The sequence below is a fragment of the Peromyscus californicus genome, unplaced genomic scaffold (assembly GCF_007827085.1).
Source record: "Peromyscus californicus insignis strain IS unplaced genomic scaffold, ASM782708v3 Scaffold_19__1_contigs__length_69161282, whole genome shotgun sequence".
Lineage (NCBI taxonomy): Eukaryota > Metazoa > Chordata > Mammalia > Rodentia > Cricetidae > Peromyscus > Peromyscus californicus.
In genome coordinates, this window is record NW_026294491.1 from 11,930,434 (window position 1) to 11,954,120 (window position 23,687).

At 46.7% G+C, this 23,687-nt stretch overlaps 2 protein-coding genes across 7 annotated transcripts in view; one reads left to right on the forward strand and one right to left on the reverse strand.

Annotated features, from left to right (window-relative positions):
* Snrpd3 (small nuclear ribonucleoprotein D3 polypeptide) lies at positions 1-17,908 on the reverse strand. Of its 4 annotated transcripts, XM_052744690.1 has the most exons (5): positions 17,831-17,908; positions 17,474-17,566; positions 15,984-16,130; positions 5,224-5,416; positions 1-2,126 (listed from the first exon to the last, which is right to left on the reverse strand). In XM_052744690.1, exons 3-5 carry the CDS (start codon positions 16,107-16,109, stop codon positions 2,065-2,067), a joined length of 381 nt encoding a protein of 126 aa, XP_052600650.1. In that variant the 5' UTR covers positions 16,110-16,130; positions 17,474-17,566; positions 17,831-17,908; the 3' UTR covers positions 1-2,064. The 4 variants fall into 4 exon arrangements, with proteins under 4 accessions (XP_052600650.1, XP_052600651.1, XP_052600649.1 ...); XM_052744691.1 differs by lacking the exon at positions 17,474-17,566 and having other exon boundaries at positions 17,597-17,875; XM_052744689.1 differs by lacking the exon at positions 17,831-17,908 and having other exon boundaries at positions 17,474-17,582.
* Positions 17,593-23,687, forward strand: part of Gucd1 (guanylyl cyclase domain containing 1) — a 12,363-nt gene continuing 6,268 nt past the window's right edge. Inside the window, exon 1 of one of the 3 annotated variants that reach the window (XM_052744686.1) lies at positions 17,593-17,708. Coding sequence is in view for 1 of the 3 variants with exons in the window: in XM_052744684.1 (XP_052600644.1) it covers positions 18,250-18,292 (43 nt within the window). In the remaining 2 variants the exon portion in view is untranslated. Of the gene's footprint in view, positions 17,709-18,140; positions 18,293-18,410; positions 18,436-23,687 lie in introns of those variants that run through there. The other 2 variants (XM_052744684.1, XM_052744687.1) reach the window with 2 other exon arrangements.

Sequence of the window (23,687 nt, forward strand, 5' to 3'; positions counted from 1 at the left end):
TAATGACTCAAGGCCTTTATTTGAGTTAGGAATATACAGAAACTAAAACCGAGAGGAGTATTGGCAAGGATATGATTACTCCTTGGGAAAGAAAGTTCTTCAGCAATCTACTCCGTGGCTCACCAGTAAGACTTTAACCAGTCACAATCTATCAACCAATATGGCAGTAGTAGAATTACAATCAGGAAGACAGGTAATGAGGAATACACACAATAACCAGGAGAAGGAATCCAAGATAATGTAGAAAAATGGGACAGCAGGAGTAAGCACATGGACACACTAGAGGGGAATCAGTTGAGTTGAAAGCAGAAAGAAAAAAATGAGGGAGACGGGCAGAATTGCTTATTGTTTGCAAGGGAAACCCTGACAACCTAAGTTTGATTCCCAAGAGGTATAGAAGAACCAACTCCCAAAAGCTGTCCTCTGACTTCCACATGTGTGCTGGCATGCATCCTCAACAAAAGTGTATTAAAAAAAACCCACAAAAACCCAAACTCACAATATCTGTAACTTTAAATATACTTAAAAAAAAAATCTTTTAGGAAAGGTATCTAACCCAGGCTGGTCTGGAACTAAGTAGCGAGCCCTGAACTCACAGACATCCACCTGCCTCTGCCTCTTGAGTGCTGGGGTTGTGTACCACACACACAACCTGAAAGAAGTGGTTTCCAACACAAAGTAGATCCTGTTAGAAAGGAAGACTCAGTCTGTCCCTTCTGAATGGAGTTCTACAGAGGCAAAGGCTAGGGTGAAATCAAGGTTTTGCTTTTAGCTGGGCATGGTGGCACACACCTTTACTCACAGCACTCGGGAAGCAGATGCAAGTGCATCTCTGAATTTGAGGCCTCTTGGTGTACAGAGCAAGTAGGATTACTTAGCCAGGAAGGACTAGAGAGAAACCGTTTCCACTGCCCTCTCCACCTCACCCCTGCTTTTTGCAACCCACAACCATGGCTGAGAGTAGAAGGCATTACTGCTGGTGTGTAAGGATGTTAGCATTTCACCACACAAGCAGCGAGTGACTACGCTCATCCATGATGGCTTACTGGGTGGAGCTTGCCTACTAATGCTGCAAGCTCATGCTTGATTCCAACCCCAAGGAGAGAGCCAATGCATGTCAAGTTGGGGGAGGTAACAAATCAATTAATTATTAAAGCTGTCATGAAACTACTGAAAAGGAAGCCTGTAAGGTGATCCATTGCAGCTGTGTGGCAAAGGAATACGGCCAAATAGATAAATAAACAAACAAACTTAGGCCGAGGATCTCAAGAGTACTACAAATCTAAGAAGTGACCAAATAAACAAAGAGTGACTGACCCCTTTCCTCTTGAGGGTTTCTGCTACAGCTCATCCCAGAATGAACCTTTGGCAACACTTTCTTTCCAATAGCTGAGTGATTCAGGCTGTTTTCCCCATTTGTGTCTATGTCAAATACTCACTCTGCATACTTTATCCTCCCTTGTTATCTTCCTCATGTTAATAATTAATGTGCTGTGTGGAGCCAGCAGAGGAGCCACAGATGGGGTCCTCCAGGAGCCTCTGGATTACTTTTTAGTATCAGAAGCCCGTCCTCCAATGCTGAGGGGCTGGGGTAACTAGAGTACCGATCAGAGTCTGAGCTATCTTCCCAGGTCAGGCTGATGGTGTTCCACAAAGGTTAACTGAGCAAAGTGCCACACTGAGTGCACGTGTCAAAGATAACACAGTTCCTGGAGCCTCTCCAAGTTAGCCTTCTCCGAGGCTCTCACTGGCCTCAACAGCACCTAACCGCTTATCAATAACTGCTATTTGAAAAGTACTGGCATTCTCCCAGTCCAAGGGTGTCAGATTTTAACCTGCTGCCAAAGCAAACTACAGAATGAACACAGAGTTCTTATTTCCTTAAAAACAAAACAAACCCTCACATAAACAAACCACAAAACAACCAGTTTTATTAAACTTAACAGTTTCTGATACAAAGAGAAATACCAAAAGAAAATCTACGACATATGCACATGTAGCCCCCCCACCCCCCAATCTCCAATAACCTAAGAGAAAGGGACAAAATTCTCTTCACAGAGAAAGTTATCTTCGCTTTTGGAAGATGTTTCCACGCCCCATGCCACGTCCTCTTCCTCTGGCAGCCACTGAAAGGAAGAAGAGAGGTCAGAGTGCTTGGGAATCTCATGACAAGCTAGAGCCTGGGCACCAGCTCTGAATCACCATCTGTCACGTGGTGGGAGGGGGAGGAGTGGCGTTGGCACCGATCCCTGGTATCAGGGTGGTAGGGGTGCTGACAGTAGTCTGAGTGCAACAGCAAAGACAAATTCTCAGGGCTGGTCCACGGCACACTAACAGGCCACTACAGATGCATTCAATTCACTCTGCATGGTGTAAGGGGAGGGCATGTGCCTGTGTGTGTGTGAACACATAGAAGACGGGAAAACCTCTAGTGTTGTTCCTCATGTACCAGCCACTCCTTTGTTTCTTGAGACAAGGTCTGTCACTGGCATGGGGCTTGCCAAGTAGACTAGACTGGCTGGCTGGGATTACAAGCAGGTGCCACCACGCCGGACTGAACTCAGGTACTCATACTGTGTGGCAAGCTCTTTACCTACTGAGCTATACTGCCCTGGCCCTCAATTCCCTCTGAAACTCTCAAACAGTATACGAAACGCTAGCATCTGTTAATTCTGGGTAAGGGGTTTTATTATTCTTTTGACTCTTTCTGCATGAAAGAAATGCTTAATAACAAAAAAAAAATAACACTACTCATAAAAAGGCAAAGTGCTGTGGGATGCTCTGTATGGCAAATGTGTTGCTGATTGGTTGGTAAATAAAACACTGATTGGCCAGTAGTCAGGCAGGAGGAAGTGTAGGCGGGACAAGGAGGAGAATAAAGCTGGGAAGTGGAAGGCTGAGTGAGAGACACTGCCAGGCACCACGATGACAAACAGCATGTGAAGATGCCGGTAAGCCACGAGCCACGTGGCAAGGTATAGATTTATAGAAATGGATTAATTTAAGCTGTAAGAACAGTTAGCAAGAAGCCTGCCACGGCCATACAGTTTGTAACCAATATAAGTCTCTGTGTTACTTGGTCGGATCTGAACGGCTGTGGGACTTTCAGGTGAGAGAGATTTGTCCTGACTGTGGGCCAGGCAGGAAAACTCTAGCTACAGCAAAGACTACCACTCTGTGACCCAATGTGCCTAGGAACCTGGAGCAGTCCTGAAGGAGGAGTTTGATGGGAACCTGTGCACCTGCTGATAGGGACCAGAGCCAGGGGTGGGAAAGGCACAGGTGGCCAGGCAGCAGTCGGTGGGGCTGGAAGACTCAATGTCTGAGGTGCACAACAATCTGACCGGAAGACTCAAAGTCTGAGGTGCACAACAATCTGACCGGAAGACTCAATGTCTGAGGTGCACAACAATCTGACCGGAGACTCAAAGTCTGAGGTGCACAACAATCTGACCGGAAGACTCAATGTCTGAGGTGCACAACAATCTGACCAGAGACTCAATGTCTGAGGTGCACAACAATCTGACCGGCAAAGACGGACAGCTAGTGTCACTATGGCAGCAAGAGCAGCCCTCCTGGAGGCAAAGGGAAAAAATTTCTCTCTCAGACTTTTTGGTGTTTATTTATTCATCTGTGTGTGTATTATGTGCATGTAGAGGTCAGAGGACAACTTCTATCAGGCTTATGTGACAACCACCTTTACCACCAAGCCATCACTGGTCCCAAGATTTTCTTGACAGCTTTTTTTAGAGGTCTTAAAACAAAAACAAAAAAACCAAAAGAGAAAAGAAAAAAAAATCAAACCATTCTATCTTTAAACACCGAAGTACCTCACATATAAAACACATGAAATATGCTGCTAAAGATACTGATGGAGGACCCATGGCCTTCCATGCCATCTAATCTTTTCCCAAACACCACTGTATTTCCTTAGGACTATGCTTTTGCACCTAACACTGTGGCAGAACTTCTCAGGGACCTAAATATAAACTGTGACTGGACTAGCCTCCAGGAGCAGCTGAGCAGTCACTGGGGACAGCATGGTTACACTCTGGTGTAAGTCACAGGAGGGTTTAATGTCAAGTTTAAGAAAATTTGAAACAAGGAATGGCAAGATGCTTCAGCAAGTAAAAGTACTTGCTGCCAACCCTGCTGACCTACGTTCAGTTCCCAGAAACCCCATGGTGGTTATCCTTTCATCTCCACGTGTCCCCTACCCCACAAATGAGCTAATTCACCCAATTTTAAAAGTTAACAAAGAAGAGCCAGATGGTGGTGGCACAAACCTTTAATCCCAGCACTCGGGAGGCAGAGACAGGTAGGTGGATCTCTGCGTTCGAGGCCAGCCTGGTCTATAAGACAGCCAAGGCTACATAGGGAAACCCTGTCGCAGAAAGGCAAACAGAAAATCAATCTGTTGCGACTATGAGGCTGAACATCTTGAGGGATCCTGCCCCAGCTGCACACTGTCTTGGGAGGTGATAAATATAGAGACAGTGGACGGTGAACTGAAGGGGGAACTCCAGCGAAGCAGCTCTCATCAACTATTACCCATGGTGAGTTCGGGTTCTCAGTGAAGCGGCAAGACCAGCCATGCTCCCGAGTAACCCTAATAAGCTCACTGGTCCATCAAGACATACTTGAGTGGAACTCTTTCTTTGGTTTGTTATTTCCCTTTCTATCTTGGGTGAATGGGGGGGGGGGGGGGCGGGGAGGAAACTTCACACAGTTCTAGGAAGGCTACGGTACTATTTCAGGTATCAACCCACATCCTCACTAGACCAGAGCAAGCTGCCTAGCTCTCTTGGCTAAAATTTTTGAAAAGGAAGGACCTTCATATTTCACTTAAGACAGGGTTCTCTCTGCCTGTCTCTCCAGGGTCTTGCTATGTAGCTCAGGCTGGCCTCTTCTGCCTTAGCCTCTGGAGTACTGGATTCTAAGTGTGAGCCACCCTTGCTTAAGGAATCTGCATTTTTTTTTTCCCTAAGGAGAGATTTGGGATTTTACTAAACTCAGTGATAGGATCAAGTAAGGCAAGAAAGATAACGGGAAAGGCCCCCATCACCAAGGATTTCTCAAGCCTGGGGGTAGGTCAGGACAGGGTACAGCAGCATGTGTGGAGAGCAGTGTGGCCAGATTCACCCCTGTCCCCATGCAACAGTAGGGCTTTTCCTACAAGAAACAGGGTAAGAAGGATTCTGAAGCCAGCCCAGAAGCACCTACCTTGGGCCTTCAGGATAGCAGCTTTCCCTCGGCCAGCCCCCGAGCCTTGGTTCTTGTTTTTCATACTCTTTAACATGGGTGCATTTTTCAGCATGTCAGGCAATATCAGAAATCGGATCTTGCTGCCGCGTATGTATACCTGTTCCAGCTGCGCCACTCGGCCATCTCTGTAGGTGACTGTGATGTTGGACATCTGGAAGAGAATCACCGCTTATTTGTAAAGGTCATATCACTGAAGCACACAAAGCCAAGGAGCCTTTAATTAGAGTAAGTTCAGAAATACAAAAGCCTGACACCAGCATAAAAGAGCCAGACAAGGGGCTGGAGAAATGGCTCAGCAGTTAAGAGCACTGGGTGCTCCTCTAGAGGACCTGGGTTCAATTCCCAGTATCCACATGGCAGTTCACAACTGTCTGTTATTCCACTTGCAGGGGACCCATGGCACCAGGCACACATGTGGTGTGTACACACATACACACACGAAGGCAAAATACCCATACACATAAAATAGAATAAATAAATCTTAAAAAAAAGCCAGCCAAAGCCGGGAAAATATCACAGCAATGGTTGGCATTTCCTGTGTGCATTTCACAGAAATGTCAGAGATAAGTGTGAGCTCTCCCGCTTTTACAGATTACAATCCAACAAAAACCCAGTCAAACAGCTGATATGCAGAGATGGCAGGCTGGAACCACTGAGCTCAGATGCAGAGCCCAGTTTGCACTGCCTCCTGGGAGCCTGTGAGTGATGGTGACAGTCTTTCTAACTTCATGTCCCAACTGCAGCCTCTCATGGACCTGCTGGCACTCGGGCTGGAAAGGTACCTTCAAGGTCGTAAGTATGCACTAGATACAGTTCTCTGAGTATACTTTAGGGAGGCAGATGACTAGGGACTGAGAAGGGACTGGGGCAGCGCCTGCACAAGGAGAGAAAAACTTGAGCATGCAAGGACCAAAGCAGCACATCCACACAGTACTGAGGACACACTGCAGACTGGGGAGATCTCTCAGGTTTGTGGATGGAGAAACGGCTAACAGGGCTAAGGCAGTACTTTGGGAGGACCAATGAGCCAACAGGAGTAGGTGTAGGATGAAGGAAAGGAGGAGTCTCTATGAACCCAGTCAGGGCACCCACAGGGTGGGGTGGAGGGACAGAAAAGTGATACCAACCTGCCAACACCAAATTCAACAGGTGCCACTTTTACCACAATTGCTTAATTGCTGTCCTCTGGGCAGAGGAGGACTACACTCTACTAGAATGGGTGAAGCCCCCATTGCAAAGATACGCTATATTTTCTCTGTGTACACTGCACACTGAACACATCTCCCCGCCTGTGTCCCCTCCCCTTTCTTCTCTTGCCTCTTCTCATCCCCAAACAACTCCACTTCTACTTTCATTTCACACACACACACACACACACACACACACACACACACACACACACACACACGGTTTTATGTGATCACAAAATTTAGGAGTCGCAAATAAGAGAAAACCCGTCTTCCCAGGACTGGGTTAATTTCCTTAGTGATCACCTCCCAGGACTCTGTCTTCTATAAATGTTGCTGTCTTACACTCCCTTGCTCTTTCTAAATGGCCAGGTGGTCCCTGCTTGAATACAAACAATGAAAAACACAACAATGCTCTGAGGCTGTCCCTGCATGATCTGAGCAACGGGAATGGTTTCTAGGATTTCAAATCACTGTTCCTGTTCTGCGTTCAAGGGCAAGAGGGCCCCAGTTTCCCACCAACCAGTTACAGGCTTCCTATTTCCTATCACCATTTCCTCAAAATCTCACAGTTTCTAAGTCCTTGCCACAGTTCCCTGGACAAGTACCAGAATAAGTCGTTATGATTAGCTTACCCAATTGAAGAACTGTATTCCACACAACCTCCTCAATTCCGGACATACTTGTGACTCTGCAGAAGACACCAAAGTGGCCTGAGATCTCCAGTGAGATCTAGCTTTGCCATCTTGCAGAGGTGTAACCCTGAGCACATCTTCAGAATTTTCTGAGCCCCAGTTCCCTCCCTCCCCTACTCGAGGAAATACAACACAACAAAAGCCAACAAACATTTCCTGAGCATGAATATAGACAGCAAGCAGATGACAATGACCCCGGATGACTGATTTTGTACCATGAAACCCTATGGGAGACAACACAACCTGTCAGAAGCAGATCTGTCCCTGAAGGTCTACACTTTTACTCACCCTGTCCTGCCCGAAGTCACACTGCCCTCATGTGTCACTCCCTACCTGAAAGTGTAAGAGACTACCTTCCTGAAACTGTTAAAAACCAAATTAAGTAAGGCAAAGTATGTCTAAATGTCGTCTCAATTACCTAGGACATAACAAACCCAGTAAAGACTATCTAATCTGAGTTATGATGTCTATTTTGGGGATGTGCGATTGCTGAGCCTAATCTCCCCCCCTACTCAGCATCTCCCCAACTGTGCCTTGAGAATCTCCGTGAGGCTGTCACACAGATCCAACAAGACTTAAACTAGGTGCTTCTACTAATGTCCTATGATGGGTTCTCCGTGTCACCTGACAAATATTCCCACAGCTACTGCTCTGATGCAGTCCTGTCCTGCTACTAAACAAATGGTGGCACCCTCCCAAGGAGGGCCCTGTGTTTGCATCATAAAGCTAAAGGCATCATCTTTTCAGCAATAGGTTTATCTTAATTACATTTAGAAATACTTAAAGGTTTATTTTATTCAAGTGTATGGCCGGGGCAGTGGGGTTAAGATCCCCTGAGTGCTAGGAACCCAACACTGGTCCTCTGGAAAAGCAGCAATTGCTCTTAACTGCTGAGTCATTTCTTCAGGCACAAGCACTTAGGTTTGACTGAAAGTCAGGCAGGAACAAAAGAGTTTATGGTTTTCCTAACAGTCATAATAAATAACATAAACTAGATATTCAACTGACATGGCATCTGTGGGCCAAGATGGAGAAATAATGATACAGGATTGTGAGGTAATGCTGGAATGTATAATACAGTATTTTGTCCATGGTTTTGACCTCATTAATTCTTTTTTAAGACAGTACACAAAAGCTAGAATTTCTCTTCCCTTAGGTTGGTAGAGAAACTCTAATTCTGAGCTGTCTGTAAGTGAATTCCCACGACCTTCATTTTAGAAAGAATGCGTGGGCTGGAGTTCAATGGTAGATCACTTGCCTGCCATGTGCAAGGCCCTCGGTTCCATTCCTAGCACTAAGGGAAACAGAAGCCCTGTCTACCGACTTAGCCTGTTAGCATGTGTCGTTCATACTCTTGTTGTCATCGTCCAAATCAATTTTTACGTGGGTATCCATATTTCAGTCCTGCTTACTCAACTAAGTTTCCACAAAACCCGAAGGGACGTGCTTCAGAGAACTTCTAGATAGCCGAACAAGTGGAAGTTCCTGGAGGGTGGCGCATCACGAAGAAGTATGGAGTCTCTGCCCCCAGGCCTTGCTTGACACATCTGCATCCTTTGACCTACGCTCTACAGTAAATGCACTTCCCTGAATTCCATGAGCTGCTTAAACAGAGGGTGGTCAAACCTAAGGAGGGGACAGTAGAACACCAACGTATAGTCAGTCAGTCAGAAGCACAGTTTAAAACTGGGGCTTTCCCTGGTGTCTAAAGGGAGGACAGTGTTGAGGACTGAAACCTCAATCAGTGAGAGCCAGGGCGTTCTCCTTGTAGCATCAGAACCGAGCTAAATGAGGGACTACCCAACTGGTCAACGCTGCACATTGACTTCTTTCTTAGCGTGTGGGGGGACTCTCCCATCCAGTGTCAGAAGTGGTCCCTGTAGTGAGAGCACAGGGACACTGAGTCTCAGAGGTGGGTCTTCCTTTTCTCCATGACCTCGAATGCCAACATGCTAAAAGTACACACACACTTGAGGATAATTTTACACATGCATGCTGGATATTCATTCAATTGCCACCCATGTTGCTGCACTATCAAATGATTGATCTATCTTTATTCTTAGGAAACATATAGGGTATGACAGTACAAAGAACACAACTCACTTGAAAGAAAGTTCAAAGAGCTTATGTAATCTATAGAACTTTAATCACACAGCCAGGAATGGTGCCTTTGTCTGAACTGGGAAGCTGAGGCAAGATGATTCTAAGTTTCAGGCTGATCTGGGCCACACAGTGTAACTCTGCCTAAAAAACCCATCACCAATGGGATGGCTGTGATGCATGCCATTAATTCCAGCACTCAGGCAGGAGGATCTCTGTGAGTTTGAGGCCAGCCTGGTCTACAGAGTGATTTCCAGGACCCTGTTTCAAAAAACCAAAGACGACAACAACAACAACAACAACAAAAACCACACTGCATTGAGAAATCTCAAACTTTCCTGGTGTTAGTTACATGCAGTGTTTTGCTTTTTCAAAATGACCTAATTCTATGTAAGTTTCTTGTAGGCTATAATTTTTGTAAGATAACAACCCCATACAGATCATCTGTTTACAGAGGGGTTTGTCACAGCCAAGCAGACAGATCAAGCAAGCAGAGTGCCCTCCCTCACAGTCCCCAAAGCACCATTTTAGCTTCTGTAAAACCCACTTACTCTACTGCTTTCTCCCACTTAAAAATTTCTAAGAATTTTTCTCTTGATGGATGATGAAATAGATTTGACTATTATTCGCTTCTTAAATTATATTTACTCGCATTATGATAATAACCAGAACACATGCTCATCATTTTCTTTTTTTAAAGTTACTGTTTTTTAAAACTCAAGAGAGTCATCACGATGCCTAGGGTAGCCTCAAATGATCTTCCTGCCTCAGCCTCCGAGAAAAATAATATTAAAAAATTAACTACATAAGCTGGTGGAGAACTTGCCTAACATGAGTGAAACCCTAGGTGTGAGCCCTAGCATCACATAAAGCCAGCCACAATGAATGTCTCCATAATTTGTTCAGGTAACTACAGGACCCAGGAAAGCTGTTGCTCCATAACATACTGATATATTTTTTTTAATAAATATAAACAAAGGCCGGGCGGTGGTGGCGCACGCCTTTAATCCCAGCACTCGGGAGGCAGAGCCAGGCGGATCTTTGTGAGTTCGAGGCCAGCCTGGTCTACAGAGCGAGATCCAGGAAAGGTGCAAAGCTACACAGAGAAACCCTGTCTCGAAAAAACCAAAAAATAAATAAATAAATAAATAAATAAATAAATAAATAAATAAATAAAAACAAAATTTGATTTTTAGAAACTTTAGCTGCTCTGTCAACTTTGGAAAAATATCCCAATTTAATGTGTTAACAGCCACACAGGTCTAGAAATGTTAAATGTTATTTTTCTCCATTTGTATAAGGGTAACATACTGTATTAACTATGTAAGGTCTTATCTATATAGATTTGATTATAGAAACTAATATTCTATAAATAATGAAAAACAAAACAGGCATGTTAGCACTCACCTGTAACCCCTGCACTTAGGACGTGGAGATGGTGTGTGTGTGTGTGTGTGTGTGTGTGTGTAGTTGCAAGTCTGCTACACTGTGAATTTAATTGTAATTCCTTTAGTTCTATTAAACACTGGTTTGCAGAGTTTTCCTTGTTAAAAACAACACTGAAAGGGACACATGACAACATAACTTTGTCTATCATTTTGAACTCGCCAACCCAGCTTTAAAATTTAAAATATCTTTAAAAACTTCGTGTGTGTGTGTGTGTGTGTGTGTGTGTGTGTGTGTGTGTGTGTGTATAAGGCGCTAAGAACTGAATCCAGGGCCTTTGGTATGTTTGGCAAGCAGTATCATTAAGCTACATTCCCAGCTCGTTATAGCTTTTTAATACTTATTAACTATCTGATTACAAGCATTTTTCCTAAGAAACCTTTTCTTCTGATTGTGAAGAAAACATTAGTTTTCCCCTGGGCATCTACTAAGACAGATGATGTTTCAGGCCATGATTACCACACAGAGCCAAAACCTGAAGACGTCTCCATTTGAGGAGCCTTTAATTCTAAGTCATCTATTCCCAAGATGGGAAAGGGACTGGGGCACTCCACCTCCACTACAAAATTAGCTTGAATAAGTAAACCACAGGGACTTCTGACCACTTCCATCTACACGGCACCATCTCCCAGCTAATGCCATTGCCTGTAGCTCTGGCCGGTACACTCACCTTGAGGTGGTAGGGTATAAGCAATAAGAGATCAAAGATCTCCATCTTTCTGTGCAAACGTCCAAACCTAAGATGCCCAAATGTGTCTGACCCACTAAGTTCCATTTCCAGGAACTTACCACAGATTTCATGTATATACATGCTATGCCTTCAAATGACACAAACACAGTACAATAAACTGTGTTAAAACAATCAAGTTCTGGGTATGTGGCTCAGTGGTATAGTGCTTCCCCAACAAGTGCCAAGGCTCCCAAGATCCTAAGAGGCAGATTTTTACATAGTGATGCTGGTAAGAACATCATTAAAAAAAAAAAAAAAAAAGGATTTATTTACTAATGTATTTAATGTGTATGTATGCATGTGCAACACAAGTGTGCAGGTGCCTTCAGAGGCCAGAAGAGGACATCAGAGTTCCTGGAACTCGAGTTACAGATGGTTCCTGCTGCCATGTGGGTCCTGAGAATTGAAGCCAGGTCTTCTTAAAGAGCAACCGGTGCTCCCAACCTCTGATCCATCCCTCTAGCACCTAAGAACATTATTTAATAGGATCTCCTATATCTGAATGCCAGAGAAATCTGTATCTCAAAATGATTTCCTTCTGCCTGGCCTCACACCTGAATGTTCCTTTATTAAAAGCACAGCCTGGCTTTCTAATCAAGCTCAGCTGCACCATAGCCTATACCTTACTTTGAAGCTACCATATAAAGGGATAGGGACATAGCTGAGAAGCGAGAACACTTGAGGGATTCTATCACTGCAAGAAGAATATCCCACTACATAATTTTTATAAGCTCTATCTATTTAAATACACACAGATTAAAGAAGTCTATGTCAACACACACAGGGAAAGAAGAGGTTTTGATGGAATCCTCTCAGGTCCCCAAATCTGTCAGGTTTGTTGTTGTTTTTTTGAGACACGGTGTCACAAAGTCCAGGCTTGCCTTGAGTTTGTGTGACTCCTCTGCCTCATTTTCCTGTGTGCTGAGATTGCAGCTGTGTACTACCCTGCCTGTCTCTGTCCTAAGCTTATAAACAGAAATATTATGCAGAAGGTGTTTGGAGGATGCCCTCATTTTTAAAGGACTGGGAAAGGAAGGAAACAGTAGGGGTACCTGCAGGAGCCATCACAATCCCAGACGATACATGAGTGAAGTGTTCAGTGCTCACCCGCTGCTGGGGTTTGCTCTACATAGCCTATTGATCTTTATGCAATGTGCTCAGGCTCTGGTCAACCTAATGAACACTCATCATCTTGATATGCGCAGTATTATGGGCTAAAGTGTGTCCCTGCAAAAATTAGGACATGATGAAGACCTAATTCCCTGTACCTCAGAGTGCGGCCATGTTTACAGACTCTACAAGTAAATCAAAATGATCTGTTATCAGTGACTTTGGAGGGAACAGTGGGCAAGGGAGGCACAAAGCTCACACACAAGACACACTACTTTCCAAGTTGCAACCTGACAATACCAAGATCCATGCACTTTGCATCACGTGGGCTGCATTTCTGAGAATACCAGTCATCTACTCAGACAACTTCGTATTACAGTTGGGCTGTCTGAGGCCCTTAAGCCTCAGTAAGTTGTTTAAGCAGCATAATAAATACATTAATAGTCACTATCCAAAATCTTTCATTCTACTCACAAAGCTAAACACCCTAAAACAAAGATATCTTAATTGACAGGAGTGGACCCACGAAAGTGGCACTTCCTGACCTGTAGGCAGACTACTACAGGTCAGGATCTTGACAGCACTAAGCAGGTCAGCTATACCTCCCAGGACCTTCCTGTGGAAGAAAACCAAGTAGTACAGGACTTCAGAGAGCCTTGACAGCTGAGTGGGGTAACACCTGCCTGTAATTGATGATAAGGCAGGAGGATCAAGTGTTTAAGGCCAACTTGGGATCTACAGAGAGACAGCTTGTCTCAAAAGCAACCCCAAACTGGCAAAGGGGTTTAGCAGGAGAGTACTTAACCTCAGGCCGCAGGCACTGGGCTCCATCCCAGCAGAGGGGAAAGAGGGCAGCACACAACACACCATCCAACTCGAAACTAAATCTTGTTTCAGTTTGCTTCTACTGCTGGAATAAACACCCCAGCCAAAAGCGACATGGGGAGGAAAGAGTCTGGCATACATATCCCGATCACAGTCAATCACTGAGAAGGCCAAGGAAGGGACTCGAGTTGGCAGGAACTGAAGCAGAGAGCACGGAGGAATGCTGCTTACTGACTTGCCCTCCAGGCTCTTGCTCAGCAAGCTACCTTTCTCTATATATGCATGCGCGCGAGCACAAACACACACACACACACACACACACACACACACTTTTTATTGCTATTGTTTTGAGGCAGTCTTTCTATGTAGCCCTGGTTGTCCTCCTGCCTCTGCCTCCCAAGTGCTGGGATTAAAGGCATGCACCACCATGCTCAGCCTTCAGCTACCTTTCTTATACCTCCCAGAAACAACTGCCTATGAGTGGCATAGCCCACTGGGCCCTTCACATCAATCACTAATCAAGAAAATGCCCCACAGACCTGCCTATAGGAGAATCTGATTGAGGCATTTTCACAACTCAGGTTCCCTTTTCCAAGACGACTATAGCTTGTGTCAAATTGACAAAAAACTAACCAGCACAATTATAATAGTTTCAATGAAAAGTATCCTCCACAGTTGTAGGCGTTTGCACACTTGGCCCCCAGTTGGTGGTGGGTTGTTTTTTTTGGGGGGTGGGCTTAGGGGATGCAGCCTTGCTGAAGGAAGACTGTCACTGGGGGCAAGCTTTGAGATTAATACTCTCCAACACTTCCAGGCTGCTCACTGCTTCCACTTTCTATTGAAAATGTAAGCACTTAGCTTCCTGCTGTTACCATTTCTCCTGCCATGATGGACACTGCCTCTGGAACTGTGAGCCAAACCAAACTCCTTCTGATGGTGTTATCACAGCCACAGAAAATAACTAACTCACACACACACTAAAGGCAATAGTCAGGCCACCTGGCCCACAGGTGGGACCCTACATAAGGCACTTTACCTCTACAAGCTTTAGTTTTCTCACGTGCAATGCAGTAACAGGCACCGTACAGTCTAACAGTTATAACATGCAAAGCACTGAGCCAGCTCCTGCAAACACACAAGCCATCTGATCTCTGTAACGACTCCAAGGTATGGATCACCTGGAGCAGTCAGGGATATCACCTTTCACCCACTCAGAAGACAGCAGGCTGGAGGAGTGTGTGGAGTCGACAGCCTCCAGCTGCCACTCTGCAGATCCACCGTGGCACTCACTCTGAGGTGGCCCTCCCCACAGGCTGCCAGTGACAGCAGAGCCAATCCACCTCTGCCTCCCGCTACTCTTACTTCGGTGAAACTTCCTCAGCATTAAGCTGAAGTCCAAGGCTCTTTTTGCTCCCTGAGATGTAAAACTCCCCTGCTATGATGGTTAGCACCATCAACTTGGTGGATTTAGAATTACTGAAGGGACAAGCATGCCTGTGAGGGATTATCTAGATCAGGTTGAGGTGAGGAGACCCAACTTCAAGTGAATAAGAAGTAGAGACTGGGCTAAGCAGGGCACTCGTCTGCTTTCTCACTGCAGACTCAATGTGACCAGCTGCCTTCTCAAATTCCCGACACCACGACTTCCTCGGCAATAGACTGTATCCTCAAACTGTGAGTCAAAAGAAAAACTTTGACAGAGAGAAACCCTGTCTCGAAAAACTAAAAGAAAAAGAAAAAAAAAAAAAAAAAAAAGACTAGGAACTAACTACTCACAGACTCCCGCTCTCTCACTGTTACCCGGCACTACCACTTCCCCAATGAATCTCTTGTGTATTTCACTGTCTTGGCATTTACAGCACAGAGGATCCAAAATAACTCCATCTTCACTTTACAGAGGAGAGAACAAGTGATTAAGATACCTAAGGCCATTAATTATGACCTGACTCAAATTTCTAATTCCAAAGCTCAAGTTATTAACTAATGGGGGGGGGGGGGGCGACGACGGGACCACAAGTCTGGTTATATCAGATGAGACTTTCTACAAGAAAAAAAAAAACCACACGTAATATATGAGCTTGAGATCCACAATTATAAATTGTGATGGAAAACGGACACTGGCTCTTGATCCTGACTCTTCTGAAAGACTCTCCACTTCTTCCAAATGGGAGAAAACAAAGTCAAATACAACTTGCAGGGCCCTGAACTCTCGATCATCTACCTCAGCCTCCCAAGTGCTGGAACATACCTGATAATATGGTTATCAGGCCGTCAAATGACTTTTCTGCCTCACGACTAAGTCTACATAGACATACGAACAATCTCAGAGACTCTAAGAGTGTCTGGCACACATTAAGCATTCAGTAAACTGTTGGATGAAAATAACTCCATCAAGACTTCCAAGTAAGCTGGGCGGTGGTGGCACACGCCTTTAATCCAGGTGGATCTCTTGTGAGTTCAAGGCCAGCCTGGACTGCAGAGTGAGTTCCAGGAAAGGCGCAAAGCTACACAGAGAAACCAAAAAAAAAAAAAAAAAAAAAAAAAAAAGAAGACTCCCAAGTATCTTTTTATCCCCCAGGATAGAAGCCACAGTTCCTTTACAGCCCCAGGTGCAAAGTAAGATACCTGGCAGTTCATGTTGTCCTCTGCTTCAATGAGCTTCCCTCGATACACCTCACCAGTGTTGGTCTCACATGTTACGATGTGGCCCTCAGCCTCATGCAAGACTTTAATCGGCACACCGATAGACATCTTGGCAGGACTCTTCCTGTGCTGCAGTGAGAGAGAGAGAGACAACAGTTACCTTTCAGAGCTTAAGACGGACTGGCATTCCACAAGCTTTGCGGATATGTCAGAGCTGCATCTTCTGTGGAAGGAGTCTGACTCTTGGTTTCAAGGAACCACCATGGCAAGTACACACAAACATGTGAAGTGAGGAAGGATGGTAAGGAGAGAGCTAGTGGGAATCCAGAGTGCCTCCTTTCTATTCCCAAACATGGGTCCCTTTATATTCACCAAAACAACTCTGATATGGACCTGATGTGTAAAGTAACCACTGCTTACATGTAGTTATTCAAACAAAACATATATATTTTTTTTAAAAAATTCCCCTAGTCACACTAGTAATATTCCAAGTGCTCAGCAACCATATTTGGCTAAAGGCCACAGTTCCTTACACTACATATAGACCCAAACCCAGAGAAATCTAGGAGAGGAGGTTTCAATTCAGCTTTGACTCTTCACTAAAAGATGGGGATAAAGTATCAAGGCGCTCACAGAGTGATACATGCTACAAACAGGAAATGCTCATCATGAGAACAATCAGGGTAAACGCTCGACTTATTCTCAGTAAAAGACAGAGACTATGCACAGGGCTTTTATAATCCTGATAAGCACATAACCTATGTTCATGAGAAAACTATAAGGATGTTAAACGCCGTCTCTCTTGGTGAGGGACCACCGATTTCAACTTTAGGAGTGTGGCTTTTATGACGAAAACGGTGGAGAAACACAGCAGGATTATAGCCAAAGGCTCAATAAGAAAAAAAAAGTAGCAGCATCTACACAGTGGATCGAACGTGGAGCTTCTGCAGCAGGGCCACTGGTTAAAACGTCTGCAGCAGCGTGGAAAGCATGAGAGGACCAGTGCCGGAATCAGAGTGGAGGCAGGGATGCAAAGGACGGTGAAAATGATGATCCAGAGGGAAAGGTGGTAATCCGTAAGAAACGAGTGCTTGCAAGCTTCGAAAACCGGTGACCCGGAAAGGCACAGAACATGCGGACCAGGCGTAAATAACTGTTTCAAGCGCTAGCGAAACGGTGTTTGGATCGGCCCGGGCTTCTTGCCTTCCGCTATGCCCCGCTGAGCTCCTCTGCAGGGTCCCTTCCTGCCCCTAACCCTCTAGGGGAGCCTCGGCCTCCTCTTACCGGTTCGCCGCCTCTCCTCACCAAGTGACTGCAGGCCCCTTTTCGGTTCTGGCACAAACGTTAGAAGGCGAAGGCGTGAAGCGAGGGAATGGCGGGCCCCGGGTACCCAGAATACCACGCGCTCCCAGAATGCCGTGCGCAGGGCTCCTCCTTTTCCTTTCCCCAGCGGTGAGAGTCCGCTTACTTACGCTTTCTCCTTAATCCGCCGGCTGGGAAACGAGAGCTCTAGCACTATTGTTCCGGCACTGGAAAGGACCCGGGGATCGCCGGAAACATCAATCCTAAAAAGGAACATGGGGACCCACACTTACAAAGTACTCCAGGGACGGATTGGGCGGGATCTAGGCGGGAGACCAACGCTCTGGAGCGACCGGAAGTGAGGCTCGGACTAGGAATTTAAGCTTTGGATCTGGTCGCCAGCAGGTAAGGGGCGCACTGAGCTGGGGGAACTTATCATTATTCATTGTGCAGTTAAGACCTAAAGGGAGTCAGAAAAGGATTCCCCGGCGTTTCGATGGGGCATTGCGAGGGGCCCGAGCTAACACCTCAGGCTGCAAAGGAGCAAGCCAAGCGGGAGGGAGTTTGTGAGGCTCCAACGTGGCTGTGGAAGGGCCTTGGGGGGCGGGGCCCGGGAGGGGGCGGGGCTTCCGGAGAAGGGCAGGACCTGCGGGGAGCTCTTTATGGGAGAGAAGTGGGCGGCAGGGAAGAGGCGTGGCCTAGGGAAAGGGCGGGTTTCCAGGTCCCAGACCTGGAAGGGACGAGGCGTGGCTTGAGCTGGCCTAGCCCCCGCCTACCGGTCTCTGAACCGCGGAGGCGGCGGCGGCGGCGGCGGCGGCGGAGGAGGAGGAGGAGGAGGAGGAGGAGGAGGAACGCTACCCGCACTGGCCGCGCTCGCTGCCCAGCAGAAGTCGCAGCTGCAATCAGCTCCAGGCCGGGGCCATGGGCGCCCTGCGCCACCCGGGTCATGAGGACGGAGGCAGAGGCAACGGGGCAGCCGCTCGAGCCCGGTCAGTGCCTCCCCAAAGGGCCTTGCCCTCACCGGGGAAACCGAGGGGGGACTCCGCCCTAGAGCTGGGCAGGGTCTGGCCGCGCGACCTTGGGCCGTCTGCGGCCTCACCCCAGACTGGAGCTTCTAGTGGACCTTAGCTAGGTGGATATTCCTTCTCATCTCCCGTCCTCCACTTCTGTTGTTTGTTACCGAGTCTCCCGGGGCTGGAAGCTCGGGGAGTTCTGAGAGCAAGCAGTCAAGTGGAAAAGTCCAAGGGGGCAAAGGCACTACCTTCCCCAGAAACGAGTAGTCCTGCTTTGCTTTTGAACCACGTTGCGGGATCCTGTTCCCAGGGGCAACTGTGGAAAGCTTGGGGCTGTGAAGGGGGGAAAGAACGGGAGGGACTTTTTCTCTGGCTTCCCAAACGCAGCGCCGAGCCCCTTTGCTTACTCAAGAAGTGGGGAAAGCTGGACGTCGTGGTGGAGCTCTGCTTAAGGCCCAAGAGTTGGTACTAATAAACTGTTATGGCGAGGTGCCATCTCATGGGAGGGGTCAAGGGGTTTGGTACCCAAACCCTTTAGTGTCAGTTGGAGAGTAACATCACGTTCAGAGAGTGGTTCCTTCTGGTGGTAGCCTGGAGCAGGACTTGGACCTATACTGGGATTTACATTTTTACTGCCCCAATTATCTAACTCTGTGAACTTTGACAAGATCATTGCCCTTTCTTAGCGTCAGCAGATAATGGCTCACTTGTGTAGGGCGCTAAGAGGTAGTAGATACAGTGATAAAATGTTTATAGACGGTGTAGAATTAATTTTCATAAATCCCAGTGAAGTAGGCTCCTGCTGTTATTTGTACTTTTTGAGGTGAGCAGACTGAGGCCGAGAGGGAGAAAGTGTCCAGGGAGAGTTGACTGCCTTCCTTCTCTAGTGACAACCGGACAACTGAGGCCAGGCCACAACCAAAGCAGACCCTAGCTGTCAGGTAGGGTCATGTCTCAGCTTCAGGCATTAATATCAACAGCAGTTTGGGGCTCTGAATGCTAACGCTGTCATCTGGACAAATACCAAGGCCTCTCCTACACTTATCACCTACTCCCAGCAAACATCTTGTCTGTGCCAAGATCAGGATAGCCAAGCAGGGATGTTTACCCTGTGAGGCCTCATGATCTAGGGGTTCTAAGGCTGAGTGAAAGAGGACAGACAGCTGAGTCTCTTAGGACGCTGAAAAGCAACTGTCCTATCCCACATTTTATAACAGAATAAGAAAAGGCATGACCCAACTAATTAGAACCAGAGTGCAGGCCACAGACTAAAGAGGGAGTCTCCAACAGAGAGTTGTGATCAGGAAGCCTAGAACTAATGGGCATTGTAGTGACAAGTAAATATTTGAAGAGGTAGAGCTTTAAAAAAACAAACTATTCAACAGCATATATGAATGCCAGGTGTGGGTGAAGGCTGGGTAGAGGCAAATGCAACCTTGGCCCTACCTGCCTATTACAGAATTCTCAGGCTGGCCAGGGAGGAAGCAGGTGCCCTCTCTGTGAGCATGTTGTGGGGGAGGAGAGAATGAAGAGTGGGGAGCAGAGCATTTAGATGTCAGAGATGAAAAAGCAACATTCCAGATCAATGGTTAGATACAAACAAAACCTGGGTGGTTATCAGCCTAAGTAGATCAGAGCAAAAAGGCCATTTACAACCTCAGTGAAGCTTCTGGAAAGGGAAGACACCCATCTTGATAGCACCACACCCTGCAGAGAGTTTTCCACTAGCATACCATGGGAGAACTGTTTTAGAGGATCGTCTCTGGAGACTGAGGTTTACGTCACCTTGGTTTGCCCAGAGCCTGTCCCACAGCCCATCATTTCTTCAGTAAGTCTGACTTTTTTCCGTCCTCTTTTTTTTTTTTTTTTTTTAATTTGTAGCACTGGGGATTGAACCTCTGTCCCTGACAATGCTCCACCACCAGCCTCAAGTATAATAATGGGTTACTTACTAAACATCAGGTACTAGGCAAGGAAGCAGCAAACAAGACCAGCAAGTTCCCTGGTGTCTTAGTCCACTTGCACAACTTATAAACAATAGGAATTTATTTGCTCAGTTCTGGAGGCTGAGAATTCTAAGATCAGGCAGCTGGTAAGTTCAGTACAAGATCCATCTGTTCCTTATAGACGACTCTCTCTAGATATGCCCACATGACAGGAAGAGAGGAAGGGGGAGAAGTACTGTGTCCTTGCACAACAGAATATCAGAAGGGTAAAAAGACAAAGGCCTATGGCTGTTAGCTTGCTTTTCTCTCCTCTCTCCCTCTCTCTCTCTTCTTTCTATGATCTCCTTTATACAGTTTTATGTGTCTTGAGTGTTCTGTCTGCATGTACGTCCATGCAGGTGCCCTCAGAGGCTGGAAGAGGGTGTCAGAGCGCCTTGAACTGGAGTTCCAAACAGCTGTAAGCCGCTGTGCGTGTGCTTGGAACTGAACTGTGCCTGGGTCCTTTGCAAAAGCATCGAGTACTTTTTAACTGCATAGCCATCTCCAGCTTTTTAGTTTTAATCGTCAACCTGATAGAATCTGTAATCATGTGGGAAAGGCGACTTCATGAGGAATTGTCTAGGTCAGATTGGCCTGTTAGTCGGCCTGTGAGAGATTTTCTTAATGGGTTCATTGAATTAGACTCACACTAAATGTGGGCAGCTCTGTTTCTTGGGCTGGGCCCCAGAGACTGGTAAAAAGGGGGAAGGGGGTGATGTATTCTTGCCACCTGTCCCTGATTGGCTGTGGTATGACTGGCTGTCCCCTATTACTGTGACTTTCCAGAAATGATGACATGACCTGGAGTTGTGAGCTAGAATAAACCCTTTCCCCATAAGTTACTTCTGTCAGGGTGTTCCATCACAGCAGCTGGAAAGGAAACAAAGACATGGCCTAAGTTCTTTTTCCTGACCCTTTATAAGACACAAATTCAGAGACCGCGTGACTGAGTTACTTCCCTAAAGACCTTCTTATTTAAAGAGTTATTTATTTTTATTTTGTGTGTATGAGTGGTTTGCTTGTGGGTTTGTCTGTGTACCGTGTGTGTGTGTGTGTGTGTGTGTGTGTGTGTGTGTGTGTGTGTGTGTGTGTAAGAGGATGTTGGAGACCCCCTGGGCCTGGAGTTATATCTGGTTGTGAGCCAACATGGTGCTAGGAACTGAACCTGGGTCCTCTGGAAGAGCAGCCAGCACTCAGAATTGCTCAGCCATCTCTCCAGCCCCTCGAGATCCAGCAACTTCTTACCACCACACTGTGGGGTTTGTTTCAACGTGAGTTTTGGTTGTGAGGGATGCAGGCTCAAGCCATCACTGTTCTTCAGGAAGCTCGGGCCTCCGTGAGGTGACAGCAGCTTTTTGTATCACTTTTGCTAAGCACCGAATGAAACAAACAGGATGTCAGAAAGGAACGCCCTCCTCACCCATCAAATGCACAGTCAGAAAAAAAAAACAAAAAAAAAAACCCTCAAGAGATTTTTGAACTGAGGCCGAAATGCTCAGAACAGTAGAGAGAAAAGAGTCCCAGACTGAGGGTGCCACGTGTGCCAAGATGGCCTCAGCACAGCTAAGACTGGTGGGTTCACGGGACAGCCGGGACAGGTGAAGGTTGCGGTGAGTCTGGTGGACCTACGCTCAGCTGGCACCTGTAGGCTAGGACCTGTACAAGGCTGGGGATGAGATGTGGCTCCACTGGGGTAGTGATTGCCCAGAGGAAGCCCTGGGTTCCACCCCCACCACCACATAAAAGTAGGCATGGTGGCACGTGCCCGTAATCCCTGAGGAGGTGGCGATAGAAGGATCAGAAGTTGAATGTCACCTTTGGCTACCTGTCAAGTTCGAGGACATCCCGTGCCTCCTAAGACCCTGTTAGAAAAAAAAAAAAAAAGTATATGTAGTGGGTGAGAGCTTCATTTATTATCTCCTTTTTATGTGTTTTGTGTATGTGCATTGTATGTATATGTATGTGCATGTGCAAGGCCAAGGCTGACATCAGGTATCATCAGAGATGGTCTTCTTGACCATCTCTGCCATATATGTTGAGGTAGGATCTCTTACTCAGCCTTGAGTTTGCCATTTCTGCTAGTCTGGCTAGCCAGCTTGCTCTGGAGATTTCCTGTCTGTCTGCTTGCTGGGATTGCAGGTGGGAGTGGGTTCTGGGGATCTGAGCTCGGATCCTCACGCTTGAGCTCTTTATCCACAGAGCCATCTGCTATTTCAAGGACTTTTGTTTGTTTGGGTTTTTGTTTGTTGAGACAGGATTCTTCTGTGTAGCCCTGGCTGTCCTGGAACTTGCTCTGGAGACCAGGCTGGCCTTGAACCAGAGAGATCTCCCTGCCTCTGCCTCCTGAGTGCTAGGATTAAAGGTGTGTGCCTAACCCCAGATCCATCTCAAGGAGTTTAAAGATTAGAAACTATAGATGACCTGCCTCTAGCTGTTGTGTGCAGGGACAGGTGATGGAATAGGATTTGGGAAGGGGACAGACAAGATTGAATTTACAAAATGGTAAAGGCCAAGGGCCTTAGAAAGACTTAGATTTAGAGGTGCCTGGGGTAAAGAGAATGAAGGGCATGAAGCCTCAGCTTTGCCTAGACCCAGCTAACTGGTAGGTCACATCATTTCCTACAGAAAGCATTATGCATATTGTTGCTCCATTTACTCACTGCATTCTGTGAGCTGTGGTTCATTTCCCAGAGGAGGAAGCAGACACAGAAATGTCAGGTGGCCTGTTTGCCGTTATGTCCCGCCTCCCACAGCCACACCTGGAGGTGAATAGCTAGGAACCATCGTGAGTCCCTGTCCAGCAGGCTACAGATAAGAGCTGCTTAAGGGCTGCATTCTATGCCCTTAAGTGTGAACTCAGGCTTAAGGGATTACACACGAGATGGGGACTGTTCTGCCTGGGGTTAGGGAAAGCCCTAGAAATAGTGGCTGTTCAACCAGTCCCTGAAGACACGGGAGAGCAGGAGGTTAAACTCAGACATCATGTCAGAAGAGCCAGGACAAATCTGGCTAGTGCATGGCCCTCCTGTTTAACACGCGCACAGGGAGTGATGGGAGAGGGCTGGCTTGGTAGGTGGGCCCCCGGGGTGACTTTGCACAGAGCTAGTCACCTGGCCCAGGGGAGATCCCACAAATCCTCAAAGGGGAATTGGAGTAGACTGGATTTTCATGTGTCAAATAAGTGGTAACCAGTATAGTGTGTGTGTGTGTGTGTGTGTGTGTGTGTGTGTGTGTACGTGTACGTACATGCATGTAGGTCTCACTCTATAGCCCAGACTGGCCTTATGCCCCTCCTGTTTGCCCGCATACCCAGCTCGACTGAACTTTGTGCATACTCACAGCTAAGCTGCTCCCGGCCCCATGCCAGCTTGTCCTCCCCTTAGGGC

Coding starts and splice junctions, on each gene's coding strand:
- Snrpd3 (XM_052744690.1), bottom strand. CDS start 16,109: ATGTCTATCGGTGTGCCGATTAAAGTCTTGCATGAGGCTGAGGGCCAC. Junction 5,417..15,983: donor AGGACAACATGAACTGCCAG/GTATCTTACTTT, acceptor ATTCTCTTCCAG/ATGTCCAACATCACAGTCAC. Junction 2,127..5,223: donor TGCTATCCTGAAGGCCCAAG/GTAGGTGCTTCT, acceptor TCTTCCTTTCAG/TGGCTGCCAGAGGAAGAGGA.